Raw genomic sequence first — 13,720 nt, forward strand, 5'->3', positions numbered from 1 at the left:
GGCAAATCACTGAGCATTAAAGTCACTAAATACTGACAAAACATTTGAGTTTCCGATTTCTTTTCCTTCAGAAAACACATGCTAACACAAATCCTAATTCTACAACCATGCTGTGGCCGTGTCCAGCTTGTACTGGGGATCTGGACTGGGCCTACTGAAGAAGGAGGGGATACAGATACAACAGATGTACCACTGTGTGGCAGGCCTTACTATGTCATTACTGCTATATATGTCACCTGTGGAGGAAATTTAACCATTTTCTTTATGCAAAAGAGCACACATGCCAGCACTTGAGTTTAATGACTACAAAGTTACAAAGTTAGCTTGTGAAAGGAAGAGTGCCATTTAGTTGAATACTGTTTTCTTTTTCCAGGCTGCAAGCTTTGATCATCGGCTGATCACTGTCATTTCTACTGATCCAACTCCCAGCCTTGGTACTACCACTCTGGATTTGGGGCCACTAATATGGATAGAAGGGGAGGTGGAGACCATACTGCAACCAGTATTATCCCAATGGGAGAGCAGAATCTTGGCAGCAGAACAGTGTGGATCTGCAGTGTCATCCTGCTTTTGCAGCCTGACCTTTTTGTGAAGCCCTAACTCCTTCCCACAGTGTGCTGTCTGGGTGGTAAATAGCTCATGCCTGTGAGTGTAAGTCTCCACCCTTGGGCCAACAGGATAGTCATACTTTTCTGTGCCCGAGCCCACCAGCTTTAAATTCTTTCTTTCAGCTTTGGCCACTGCCAGAGCTTCTACTGGAAGTACACTCAGCATGCTACCTACCCCTGACAGTTTCACCCATTCTCCTTTCTCTTATTGCTGTCCAGTGCCTGATCTGATAACTGCACTTAGGTAGCCTGGACCATAGAGGGCTTTTTCTGTTTGTCGTCAACAAAGACGTCTACTACACTGTGCTGTTATATTTTATTTTCATCAGACAGAGAGGCATGTAAGTCTAGCAATGAAGTCAGAAATAAAACAGAAGTTCCTGTGAGCCTTTTACATACCATTCATAACTGCCGCACACTGCAGCCCTTTAACATTTATGTAAAATGGGAAAAGTACCAAAGTGTAGCAGATATCTGTGTACACTGCTTAGATCACAAACATTTTTTTATAGTAAATTATTTAAAAACCTGTAAAAGAGACAAACAGTTTTAGCTGTGTCATAGATAAGAGCCTTAACAACATACCATTTCCAATGGTTCAACAGAGTTATACAGAAACTATTTTGGGATCAGATAAGGAATAATGATATACCCAATTTATACAATTTTTTGTAAAATGTGCTATGGGTCCTACTAATCTAACAATTTATCTAGTCCTCAGCGAGCTGCAGTCTACATAATGATGACCTTTTGACTTTCTTGTGCATTCTTAAATTCAAACACTATATTTGACCCTGCTACCTTTGTTAAAGGCTGCTCCGTTCATCTATCACATTTTCAGTAGATTAATATTACATCACATTTCTCCTAAGCCATTCCCTTTGCATCCTCAAATGGTTTCCTGCCTTTGACTTGTACTATGGTGAGGACAGCAGACATAAAACCTATTACACAGACTATAGTACTTACTACGGTGAGAGCTTTAGAGGGAAAGCGTTAAGATGCTACTCGTCTTCAGTGTTGCTGCTTGCTCATGTGAGAAATCATAACTTAGACTACTTCCCTAAACTAAGAACTGGATTGTGTTTTAACCTATGTAACCGTCCTTGTGTCATTATATGCTACGTTTAGTCTTCATAACTATAGTAACAGTCTCATTTTTCACTCAGCAAAAAACAACAAGAGCCACGTGAGCAGAACATACACTGTGAGGAAAGGTGCACTGCTTAAGATTCAGTGCGTACACTGATGACAGGCTACAACCTGACCTCCAGTCTAAAGCTGTGTGTTCTGGATTAAATTATTTTCATTTACAATTACACCAACTCTACACAGTAGTAAAAGTCTAGACATGTCATCTTTATAGAGGGCAACATTACAACATTCTTTTTTTATGGTTCCACTAGCTATTAATTTCCTATCTGATATAAAGACCATAAGCATGGAGAATGGCAGTACTATACTTTTATGGCATTGTATGAAGAAAAGATTCATCAAAACAAAATGGATGAGACTGAGTGACAAAGGAAGGATGAATAGAAAAAATCACTGCAGACATCAGGAATATTTTAAACCTCTTGGATACACATATTTACAGTAAAATAAGCATAATTACATATTCACTTTTTCAGGCAAGTTAGCACTTAGAAATAAAAATCAATAAAATAAATTAAATATATTATAATACATTCAAGACTGTCATATTTCAACACACCCATATGAAATATGATAAGTGCAATTTTTAGCTTTGGCATCATTCCATCTGTGCTTTAAAATAAAATATAAAGAAATGCAAGCATTGCTTCACTGGCAAGATTCATCCGTGTTGAGCCTTTACAGTTTCTGATTGGCTAACAGCTCCCCACAGATAAATTTTGGTTGGTTTTAAAATAATATGGCAATTACAGATACTAAGCAGATATACAATACAGAAATATGCACATAAAATCAAACCAACATTTTAAGGAATTGACTGAAAAAATTTTCATTAAATACAAATATTAGTAGTATTTCAAGGCAAATAGTAACCGGTAGCAAAATGGCTGTAGTATTATACTGACATATCTTAATTTTTTCATGAATTATCTGAGAAATACTGGATTAGTCAAGATTTACTTGCTGCAAAAAGTACGCGTGAATGTAAGACTGAAAGCAGTAACAAAAGTGACTTAAAACAGTACAGTTCCTTCCACAATATCAGCTTGTTTCATAGGTAAAAGATATTTATAAATCTGTGTGTTGTCATGCTTAATAACACCTGCAAAAGGAGGTAACTATCTTTTCAGATTGTCAAATAGTGTTGTTCAAGCCTAACAAATGGAGTCTTAGAAATGTTTTTTCTGGCACAGAGAAAGTTGAAATATGTTATTTTTGCTTTCAAGAACAGAAGTTAAAATATACAAACAAAAGCACTTGTGTACTCAAGCATGCAGTTGGTCAAGCCACATAAGTTTCTGCTGTTTTCTCCTCTTTGTTTGTTCCTAGGGAATTTTCGTAGATTGCTTCAGTTTTCATGTTTTCATAGATTAGCTCTTGCTGATTCTCATAGATATTTTCGTGAATTTCAGGATTAATGATGTCGTACAGGCACTGATTGAGGAAGATATATTGAGACTAAAAAATAAATGTACATACATATTATTGTAAAATACTAGAAGAAATAAATGCCATATCCTGAAAGAAAAGAGAAAAGGTAGTGAAAGACGTAATATAACAGTATGATAAATAGGGAAATTTTAAGTCCACACACACACACACACACACACACACACACACACACACACACACACACACACACACACACAATATTCTTCAAATTAACCTTTTTTTCAAATAATGAGTGTTACTTTGCAAAAGATCACAGATTGTTATTACTATGTGTTGTCATTCTATACCACTCATGTCTCACAAAGTAGTAGTAATTAAGGCAAACATAATACCGCAGATGACTGAACTGGTTACACATTACGACAGAAAAATCATTGAAAAACTGGTCTGACAGTGTAGTTCAGAATAACGATTCTAAGCTATTAATGATGAGCTGTTTCCTACAGTCAAAAGGGAACAAGGCTTGATTCCTTCCACGTGCCTACTGTGTGACTGTGAGTAAGTGTCTTAACCAAACAGTCACTCCTGAAAAGGCATACTTGTTCACTGGGCTTAAATTAAAATAATAAAATAATAATAATAATAATAATTATTATTATTATTATTATTATTATTATTATTACTACTATTATTATTATTATTTGCTATTAATGACCTTCTTTTTATAGTCATATGTTTAATTTTCACAGTCTTTATTTGTTTCTTGTGAAACAAAGAAACTCAATTGACCAGACAATGCTCTGGGTCAACCCTCAAAACAGGCTTAATGTCTATTTTCTCCCTTTTTTGTAATCAGAACTCCTTGCATGTTGATATAATTATTTTTAGCCCATACACTGTGACTCAGACACTGTTGAATTCTTCATAAAAAATATAGATCACTCTAATGTAACTAGCAGTTATGGTAGTACTCATTCACTAAATTCATTAATTTCCTACCCTGCTGCAGCTCAATACATTTCATTATGAATATATTGAAATCTTGAATACCATGTGAACATTACATTTGACTGTGTACCTAAAACATGTAATGCAAATTAAATTTTATAACAATGAACATAATTATTATGCACCTATGCCCAAACCTGTAAATACATCCAACTACCTGCCTTGTGTCTGGGCTATGTCTGTCAAGGCTCCAAGATCATGGCTAAAAATGGTGAAAAGATCTACACTGGAACAACTGTGTGGAGAATCAAATAAATAAGGTTACTCATTATCATAGCCATGAATTACAATTAGGTGACTGTCAGGTTGTCGTGTGCAAGTCAAGTAATAATACAGTTTTCCAAAACTGGAATGACATGGAAATGCCATCATACAGCAACTTTGAGTTGATTTTATTAGTAAAATTGTCTTGACCCCCACAAAAATATTATGTTTTCTGTTATTCGGAAACATTTATACTAGGAAAGTGTGCAAGGAAATTGCACTGACTGAATTGTGCAGTGATCTCCTGGTGGCAACATCTCTTAGTGCTGAGTAGAAAAATACTGCATAGATATGACAGCATGAATTTAATGAATAAATGAAATATAGTTACTATGTTTCCTTTAAATAATGAACTCGGAGGTCATGCAGTTTAGTCTCTATTACTTTCTTGCCTGTTGCTGTTGAGACAACACTTAACATAGTACAGTTCATGTGATAACATGTCATGATCTTACCCTGCCCTTCTAAGGCAAATCTGTAGCTTCACAACAAAAAAAGCAGTGTGCTGTTTTAATTGAATTGTACTTGTGTGTCAATAAGTGTAAAGTAAAACAAATTACATTAAGAAATCAAATGGATATCTCAGCATGAGATACAACTCATATGTTCACTGAGAAGGCAAAATTATTTTAATGTCATGCACTGTACTACACCTCCAAATAAGCTAGCAAGTATGACTGGTGCACGGCATACCTAAACCTGATAAACAAAAAAAGAAAAAGCCAGCACTCAGAGGCGAACAATGTTTTATTCCTTTCCCTTCTATTCAGTTTCAGTAACAAACCTTCTTCAGTGATAAAACATACATAATACAGTGACAGTTTTTATACATATTGTATATCCCCAATTATGACATCACTTCCCCCATTAATCCATTTACATAATGGATAATGTCAGTTACATAAAACTGCTTCTTTCAGATTTGTTATTATTGACCAGGTAAAAGGTAATAGATCAACAAACCAAGGTTGGCATACTATACTAACCCAAAAGGAAAGAAAATGGATTATTAAGTTGGATGCCCTATTTCATCCAGGACTAAATGACAAGTTATGAGGTTCTTTTTCTTTTTCTTTTTATTAAGGACCTTTATTGGCAACTTCACAAGCAACCATATGATATTGATGGAAGTTTGGCTAAAGCATCTGATATTACACTTAAAATGTTTATTTTATTTTTGTTTAATGATTTATATGTGTTTGGAGGCTTACATGTATTAATGGGGGAAGTGATGTCATAATTGGGGATTTTCAGTATGTATAAAAACTGTCCCTGTATTATGTATGTTTTATCACTGAAGAAGGTTTGTTACCGAAACCGGTCTGAATAGAAGGGAAAGGAATAAAACATTGTTCGCCTCTGAGTGCTGGCTTTTTCTTTTTTTATGCACTGTACTACAGTCATGAACTAAAACATTTTTCAAACCAGAGGCTACAAAACACAATGCACATACCTGCCTAGCCAGCGCTAATGTGTAGAGGGATGTGGCCTCGCTGCAGCCTGGATGACACAGGTTTTATTAGTGTCTCAGGTGTCTGAGGTGCTAGCAGGGAGGAATGGACATGCCCATCTCATGCCCGTCTCAGGAAGGAAGGGCATTTGTTTAAACATTCCTTGAGGGGAGACATGAGTTGTAAAGGGAAGTAGCCTGCTCATGTAAACATATGAATGCAAGGGAGGAGTGAACTAGGGGTTAAGTGAAAAATTCCCCAGTGGAAGCAGCTTTTAGGATCTGCACCAGCTACAACCTATATACTATATTAGAAGGGATATAGGCTTGGGACTGTAAGAGAGGCTGGTAGACCAAGCATTGAATAAAAGCAATGGGGTAAGCCAAAAAAAAAAAAAAAAAGAATTCAGATACTTTGAAATATTTTCTGACCTTTATTCTGTAGTCATTGTATTCATGTGATCATGTTTTAAAGAATGCAAACTGTAATTACAGTTCCTAGACACAATTTAACTAATATATGTGGCACACAAAATATTTGTCATCCCAAAATGTATACTTTTGAATAATTAACAATGGACTAATTAACAACTTCACACACATGGGGGAAATTAACATTGTCTAAAAGAATTAACATAAGCCCATTTTTAAAGTCAAGCAAATGTTGTTTTTACTTGCACACACTGGTAATATTTTAATAAGCATATAATACAATAAAAAAATACATGTAAAATATAAATTTTTTAGTGACAATTTTGCTCTTGTTAGTACTAATTTATCCTTCTGAAATGCCATGGTGTTTAGGAATCCTACAAATCACAAAAAATGAATATAATAAGCCTCATTCAAAAGTAACTTTTACAAGAAATACAGCTGCCTTAGCCATTTAAATGAATTGATGGAAATTCTTGTGGTGAAAATATATTTTATTAAAGGGGATCCGGCCATTTCACAGTTGCTTTGGCCTTCTGCAATTAAGATGATAATGTCTAATGGATATGCTGAAGGCAAACCTTTTAATTACCACTTATATTTCCCTGGTCACCTAGAAATATAGATAATACACATTAGCAACTTGACCCAAACTTCACTTAGTGAACTTTACATTTTCCTGGTCACCTAGAAGAACTGATGTTATATCTGAGCAAATTGTGACCTAAATTATATCTCTGACTGATTACTCTCCCTTTCTGTTTGGTACAGTTCCAGCAAGAGTTGTAATTTAATTTAATTTGATTTATTTGTGAACCAGGTAAGCGAACTTGCCCTTCATGGGTCTTTTTTAGCAATAACTTAGGCCACCAGACACAAGCACATGTATATACACACACGTTTATCTATCTATATGTATAGATAGATATACACACACACACACACACACATATATATATATATATATATATATATATATATATATATATATATATATATATAGCTATTTAAATATATAGGCACAAACACACATACAATCTCATCTGTGAAAACTGGATAAAGTCATATAAAGTAATTTGTGTGTATAAAATTCTTACAGTAATTAGTAAGAGAAAGAGTTTTAGAAGAGTTACAGAGAAATGGGACTGCCGAATTGTGCTAGTTCCTAAACTAGATAGAACTATACAATTATGCAGTGACTCTAGAACAATGAATAGCACTTTATAGTTTGATAACTATTCCTATGTCCAGAATTGATTGGCTGATAGGAAGAAAGGCCAGATATTTAAGAATGCCTGACTTGACAAATAGGCATTGGCAGAAAACTCTTCCACCTCTACTAGAGAAAACACAGCTTTTTTAACCTAATAAAAATTCTGTTTCCAGATACAGAGCTTCCATTTAGCCACGTGAAGCCCCAGATACCTTTCAAGCACTGATGGATAAACTACTGAAGCCTCCCTCAAATTATGCTGTTGCATATTTGGATGATGTGGACAGCCATTCAGTGGACTGGGAGTGCCACTTAGCAAAAGTGTAGGCTGTGTGAGACTCTATCAGATAGACAGGCTTTACTATGATCACTAACGAAGCACAGTGGAAATGGTAGAAGCCAGATATGTTGTAAGATCACAACTACAAACAGCAGAGGTCACACAAATTGTCCTTTACCCCCCATTAAAAGAAAGATGAAGGAGGTTCATGGACTACCTGGGTGTTACAGAAAAGTATTACCTATTTTGCAAGTTCTTTGACAGATCTCACAAAAGGAAAAGCTCCTAGTGTGAAACAAAGCTCTCTTATGCAGACAGAGCATTTAATGAGATAAAAAAGTGATAGTGACTCTTCATTTTACTATAAAGAATTTACCCTGTATGTGGATGTACCAGAGGTATGCTTAGGAGCAGTATTGCCTCAAAGTATTAAAAGGTGAGGAGCACACCACATGCTTTATCATTTGAAAATCAATCGATGCTAATAAATATTCAGTGATTGAAAGACAGCACTTGGTTGTGAAGTGGGTCTTCCACTCTCTGAAACAGACACTTCAGTCTAGTGACTGATCATTCCACATTTCAATAGCTAAGTAAACAGACAGAAGTCAGTACAATGCAGTGCCAAGGGGCATTAACCTTACACACCTTCATAAATACAGGGATCCACAGGTCTGAACTAGTTAAAAGGATTACTGGTGGATCATTGAGTTCCTATTACCCCTTATCGTGAGCCCACATCTGATGGTTTTATGCTGTGAGAGGGATGGTTGTAGCACCTTGTGCATGAAAAAAATGTTGACTACACCTTTAAAATTATGCTGTGCATGGAAAATATGGAATATAGCAATATGGGAATTTGAGCTACTGCTGGAGATTGTCATGGCAAATCATGCGCCTCTAGGGGAGTCTATAATGGGAGCATCATTCTCATGGCACAGAGAGAGAGTAGAGTGTCTTCCTCTTCAGTGTTTACAAAAGATGCCTCTGCTGATGTCCAGAAATGGAAATTGTACTCAAAAGCTTTGTGAAATGCTATCACAGCTCTTTAGGATCAATGCATACTAAATCTGCAGGAACACTTTAATGTTCTGTTAAATCAACAGATCACCTCACTGGGAGTTCTGAAAACTGCCGCCTCACTGATGAAGCTCAGATTGGAGGATGCTTTTTAGGCCCGCTTAGTAGCATATGATATGCAGTGAGGGAAAACTGTCCTCAGGTGGATTGGGCAAGAATTCTATCTTCACACCTGACTAGGAATTCACTAAAATCCTGACTGGACCTGGAAGATGCTAATGCACATAATTATTAAACATTTAAAAAAAAGAAAGAAAGAAATATCATACAGGGCTTGTGCTTCATCTGTGGCAGACACTTTCAATATTCACAGCAGGACATTTATTACAAATCAGTAAGGTCAGAAATGGCTGATTTAGTGCATATTTTGAAGTTATGGTTAGAATTTAATATAACAAGTGCAAGACAAAATAGAAACACTAGTTGTAGATAAATATGAAAGGGACCTCCTAATTAAATTAAGAAATTTGGTGTATCAGAATGACCCAAACTCTTCTGAGATTTAAGCAGAATGCTTGTTATTAATGGATGTAGCAAGCTCTAAATCTGACTTGCAAGCCACAAGGGCTACTAGTTAGCCTTGTTTTAACATCATATTTGCCTATAGAAAAAGCAATTGTATTACTTTCTGAACTAGTTTGTATTAAATGTTCTTTGAAAAGACACACAGTATTTTACAACTAACAGTAACATTCTTACACAAATAAAAACAAGTCATGTTAATCCACAGGCTGGTAAACAGACTATATCTGGAAGAGTGTCTGTGGAGTGAACTCTTACTTCAAACAAGAGCTATTAAATCTACATTTTGCTATTTGGCTATAATCTGACTTGTTAAATATCTTATTTTTGTAAAATGTAATGTGTTATAGTGTTTATTAAATCCAGGAAATATACTTATGTTAGTTAAAACATAATATGTCTATAATCATAAAATTGTTTGTAAACGGGCAGCTGAAATAATGTTTACAAATGGGGAAAAAGAGAGTACCCTGTATCCCAACTAGATCTGCAAAGTCTTTTAGGCAAAGTTTTATACCCAGTAAATTTAGTATTTAACCTGCCACATAGCGTGATAACTGGCTAAGAATTCACATTTCAAAAAGATTTAGAAAATGTGCTGGGGCCTGAAATGTACAACCAGCTGTGTTGTCAGACACACTCCTAGGAAAGAAAATAGTAAGGGTACGAAATCTTAAAAGGATGTAAAGCTTTGGTCTGGGTAGAAATCGGACAGAGTCCTTTCCAAAGGAAAAAAATGATTAGGTAAGTTGACAAGAGAAATCAGAAAGAATTTAGAAACTGAACAAGTGGGCCCATATTTAGAAACACCACAAGAGATGTGATATTAAAAAATAAGACAGAGCCATTAGAATGTCATACTGACGAAAGAGAGAAAAGGGTATTAGAACAGAAACACACTTGAAAAATGGCACAGAGTCCATAAACTGTGAAAAACAAAAAACGGCCACACAATGAAGCCCGAAGAAAGCTCACTTTAATGCACACTAATGCTACAAATGATAATATGTTTTCATCTTAACAAAATACTTCTTCAGACAGTACAATACAAAGCAAACCACCCTTTCTTAAATATCCCTCCCTTAAACACTCATCCAATTAACTCTTTAATACAATTAATGACAATTCTTAAAAAATTATATAACACACATTAATAGTAAAATCCTTTAGAAATGAATAACAATCATAAAAAAATAATAAATCTACATTAATTCATTTCAATACAAACTTTATGTAATAAATATACTTAAAAGATGTAAAAGACTTCATAAATATGTTAAATAAATGTGCATCATGAAATTCCATTAAAAAGTGTACTAACTACTCTATCTGGTGGCCAAAATAATTATTACAATTTAGTTGCTCTGAGTTTCAAAACTGGGGCTAAAGAAATAAAATCATTTAATCCATCATTCTTGTTGGTTTCTGACTTAAGTTGCCAAAACAATTCACGGAACTAAATAGTGGTCTCCCAAGGTCCCCCACATGGGTCCACTTCCACCTATCTATAACGTTAAAAAACAGATTTGGCTACTGGGCAAGTAATAGTGTGTCTGTACAGAGCATTAGTTTCATCTTTATTTTTAATGTCATCCATATGCTCTTATATACATCTTTTAAAATTTCTAGTAGTTTTTCCAATGTAAAAAGCCCCATAGGTGTCACACAAAGCAATATGTATCACCCACAAGGAATCACAATTGCAATACACATTAGTTCTAAGGTCAATCCCTCTTTTAGTTAAAGCTAACGATTCCCCTTGGAGGATGTATGCACATTGTGAACAACTCCACATTTAAGTGTCCCTGTTCTCTTTCTATGTCTTTTCTTTTTGGTCTCAAGTAATTCCTTAATATTCCTATCCTTCCTATAAGTAAATTTGAGGGGGTCCACAAAAATACATCTCAGGTCAGAAAAATTACAAAATTTATTCCAATTGGTGGAAACTACCTTCTTGATTTTAGTTGATTCAGTGCTGAAACTGAGTATAAAGTTACTACTCCAATTGGTGTTAACCTGTTCTGCCCTAAGCCTCTCCACCTCCTCACGTGTTCTGGGTTTCCCTAATATCGGAACAAACTTGTTGTATCTTTCTTTTTTTATTTCCCCCAAAATTTCCTCAATAAGGACTATTGGATATTCTCTTTCAATAAACATTTGCTTCAATTTTTCACTTTCAACTTCATAATCAGCATCGTCAGATGTCATCCTACTACTCCTTATAACCTGCCTCCCCAAAATACCCCTCTTCTGAGAAAATGGGTGGGCACTCGGATAGAAAAGGTAGGAATTAGAAAATGTGCTCTTCCTATAAACATTGGATTTGAAGTTCCTTGCCTCTACTATTTTTTCTAATACCATACCCAGATACTCTAATTTTTTGTGAGAAGTAGTGTAGGTGAATTTCAAAAACTCAGTGGTGTTATACAGGTATTCTTTGGGTCCTACCCAAAATATACATATATCATCCAAATATCTGCAGTAATAATTCCAAAACATTGAGTAATAAGAGTGTGTTATAAATTTCTCTTCCCAGGTGGATAGTACTAAGTTAGCGTACATGGGAGCAAAACTTGCTCCCATTGCTACTCCACTAGTCTGCTGGCAAAACTCACCCTTGAAGAATAGAAAATGATTCCTTAATATCAATTCCATTAACTCAATGAATAGACAAACCTTCTCATGTTGTATAATTCCCTTGTGCCTTAGGGCTTCCTCAAACCATTCCAGACCAATGGTATAGGGTATCATGTTGAACAAATCGTGAATATCAAGAGATACAAAAATAAGCTCATCCTTAAATAACTTCTGATTAATGCTTCTCAAAAAGTCCCACGAATCCTTGAGAATTCCCCCCTCTCAGTCCAAACCTTGTTTAACTCTACATCCAAATATTTAGCTAGTGGATACGTTTTAGAGCTTGTAGCGGCCACTATAGGTCTGAGAGGTGGATCCTCTATGTTTTTGTGAACTTTGGGGATCCCAAAGATCAGTGGTATCCTTGGTTTATCGATAGTTAAACAGTTGAATATTTCTGGGATAATGTTACCTTAGTTTAATGTTTCTTTCAACATGAAATCAATTTTTTTATATGCCACATTAATCTCATTCCTCGAAACTCTAGCATACCTGTCTGTGTCGTTCAACATGTCTAACATTTTAGCAGAATAGATAATGCTATCCATGAAAACCACCCCCCCCTCCCTTGTTCTGCTTCATAACTCTAAGATATTGATTTTCTTGCAATAAAGCCCGTAACTGGTTCTCTTCCTTCATAAGGTTAAAGAATTTTCTCCTTTGTTCTGCCTTGATCTAATCTCTTCCTCAACTTGTATTTCGAAATTCTTTAATTGTGGATGGAGAGGGGGGTTATAGGTACTATTTTCCTAACTTGGGTGGAAATATTAGATTTTTTTCCTGATTCACTGTCAAACAGTAATTCTAGGTTTTTCTTGTGCACAAACATCTTTAAATCAATAAGGGTCTGAAAAATATTACTGGAAGATATAGGCACACATTTTAACCCCTTACAAAAAAGTTTAAAGTGAGTGGGGGTACTCTCTTCAGTACTATAATTATATATGCTAAAGTTCTGATATATATGCCTATTCTCACATAAACCAAATAATTCAGCAGAACGGCAGTTCTAAAACTCCAATAAACAAACAAAAAGAATGCCTTGGACCACGGTCTTCTCCTCTACAGTGTCAACACCAAAATCACAGAGCGCCAATGAAATTAACGCTTTTATTCACCAAGAAAAAATAAATACATGCGTTTTCATCCTACATACAGGACTTTATCAGACAACCATTTTGACTCAAAAAGCCATTTAAATAATCTCTAAGTCACCTGTTTAATTGTTAATCCAATGAAATACATCTCCTTCAGTTTAAACTAACAAATCTCCCTTTACATCTCATAAATATTAATGCCTACTCTCTGAAAGTGTCTTGTGCTAAACTTGATCATTCCACATCATTTATTTATATAAATAATTTGAATTAAAATACATATAATAAACATTCATGAATAATTTACTAATAAATTATTATAAAACATCTCATTAAAAATATCTTAAATAAATTAGTTTAAAAACTCAGGTATGTAAAGACTATGTATTTGTTTCCTGTGTGTGTGTATCAATAAAGATTTCCTTAAACCTATGTTTCGTGTATATTCTACCCCCATCTGGTGTTCATTTTACCAAATTACATGTTTGAATTTTTCAAATGTTATTAGCCTTTAATTTCAACAGAGAAGAAATTGATATAAAGTCATTCATTCCTGGTTTATTTCCTGCATCGAGGTTGACC

The 13,720-nt window shown here is 35.0% G+C and overlaps 1 protein-coding gene across 1 annotated transcript in view; it reads right to left on the reverse strand.

The window, feature by feature from the left end:
* Nucleotides 1–2,363: 2,363 nt before the first annotated feature.
* The window catches only part of PTPRH (protein tyrosine phosphatase receptor type H), a 722,562-nt gene continuing 711,205 nt past the window's right edge, over nucleotides 2,364–13,720 (reverse strand). The window contains exon 20 of the mRNA XM_044059212.1: nucleotides 2,364–3,221. Coding sequence (XP_043915147.1) covers nucleotides 3,045–3,221 — 177 coding nt within the window. The 3' untranslated portion in view covers nucleotides 2,364–3,044. The remainder of the gene's footprint in view (nucleotides 3,222–13,720) is intronic.

The sequence above is a fragment of the Protopterus annectens genome, chromosome 17.part0, assembly GCF_019279795.1.
Source record: "Protopterus annectens isolate FY-2018-M chromosome 17.part0, PAN1.0, whole genome shotgun sequence".
In the NCBI taxonomy this organism is placed as follows: Eukaryota; Metazoa; Chordata; order Ceratodontiformes; family Protopteridae; genus Protopterus; species Protopterus annectens.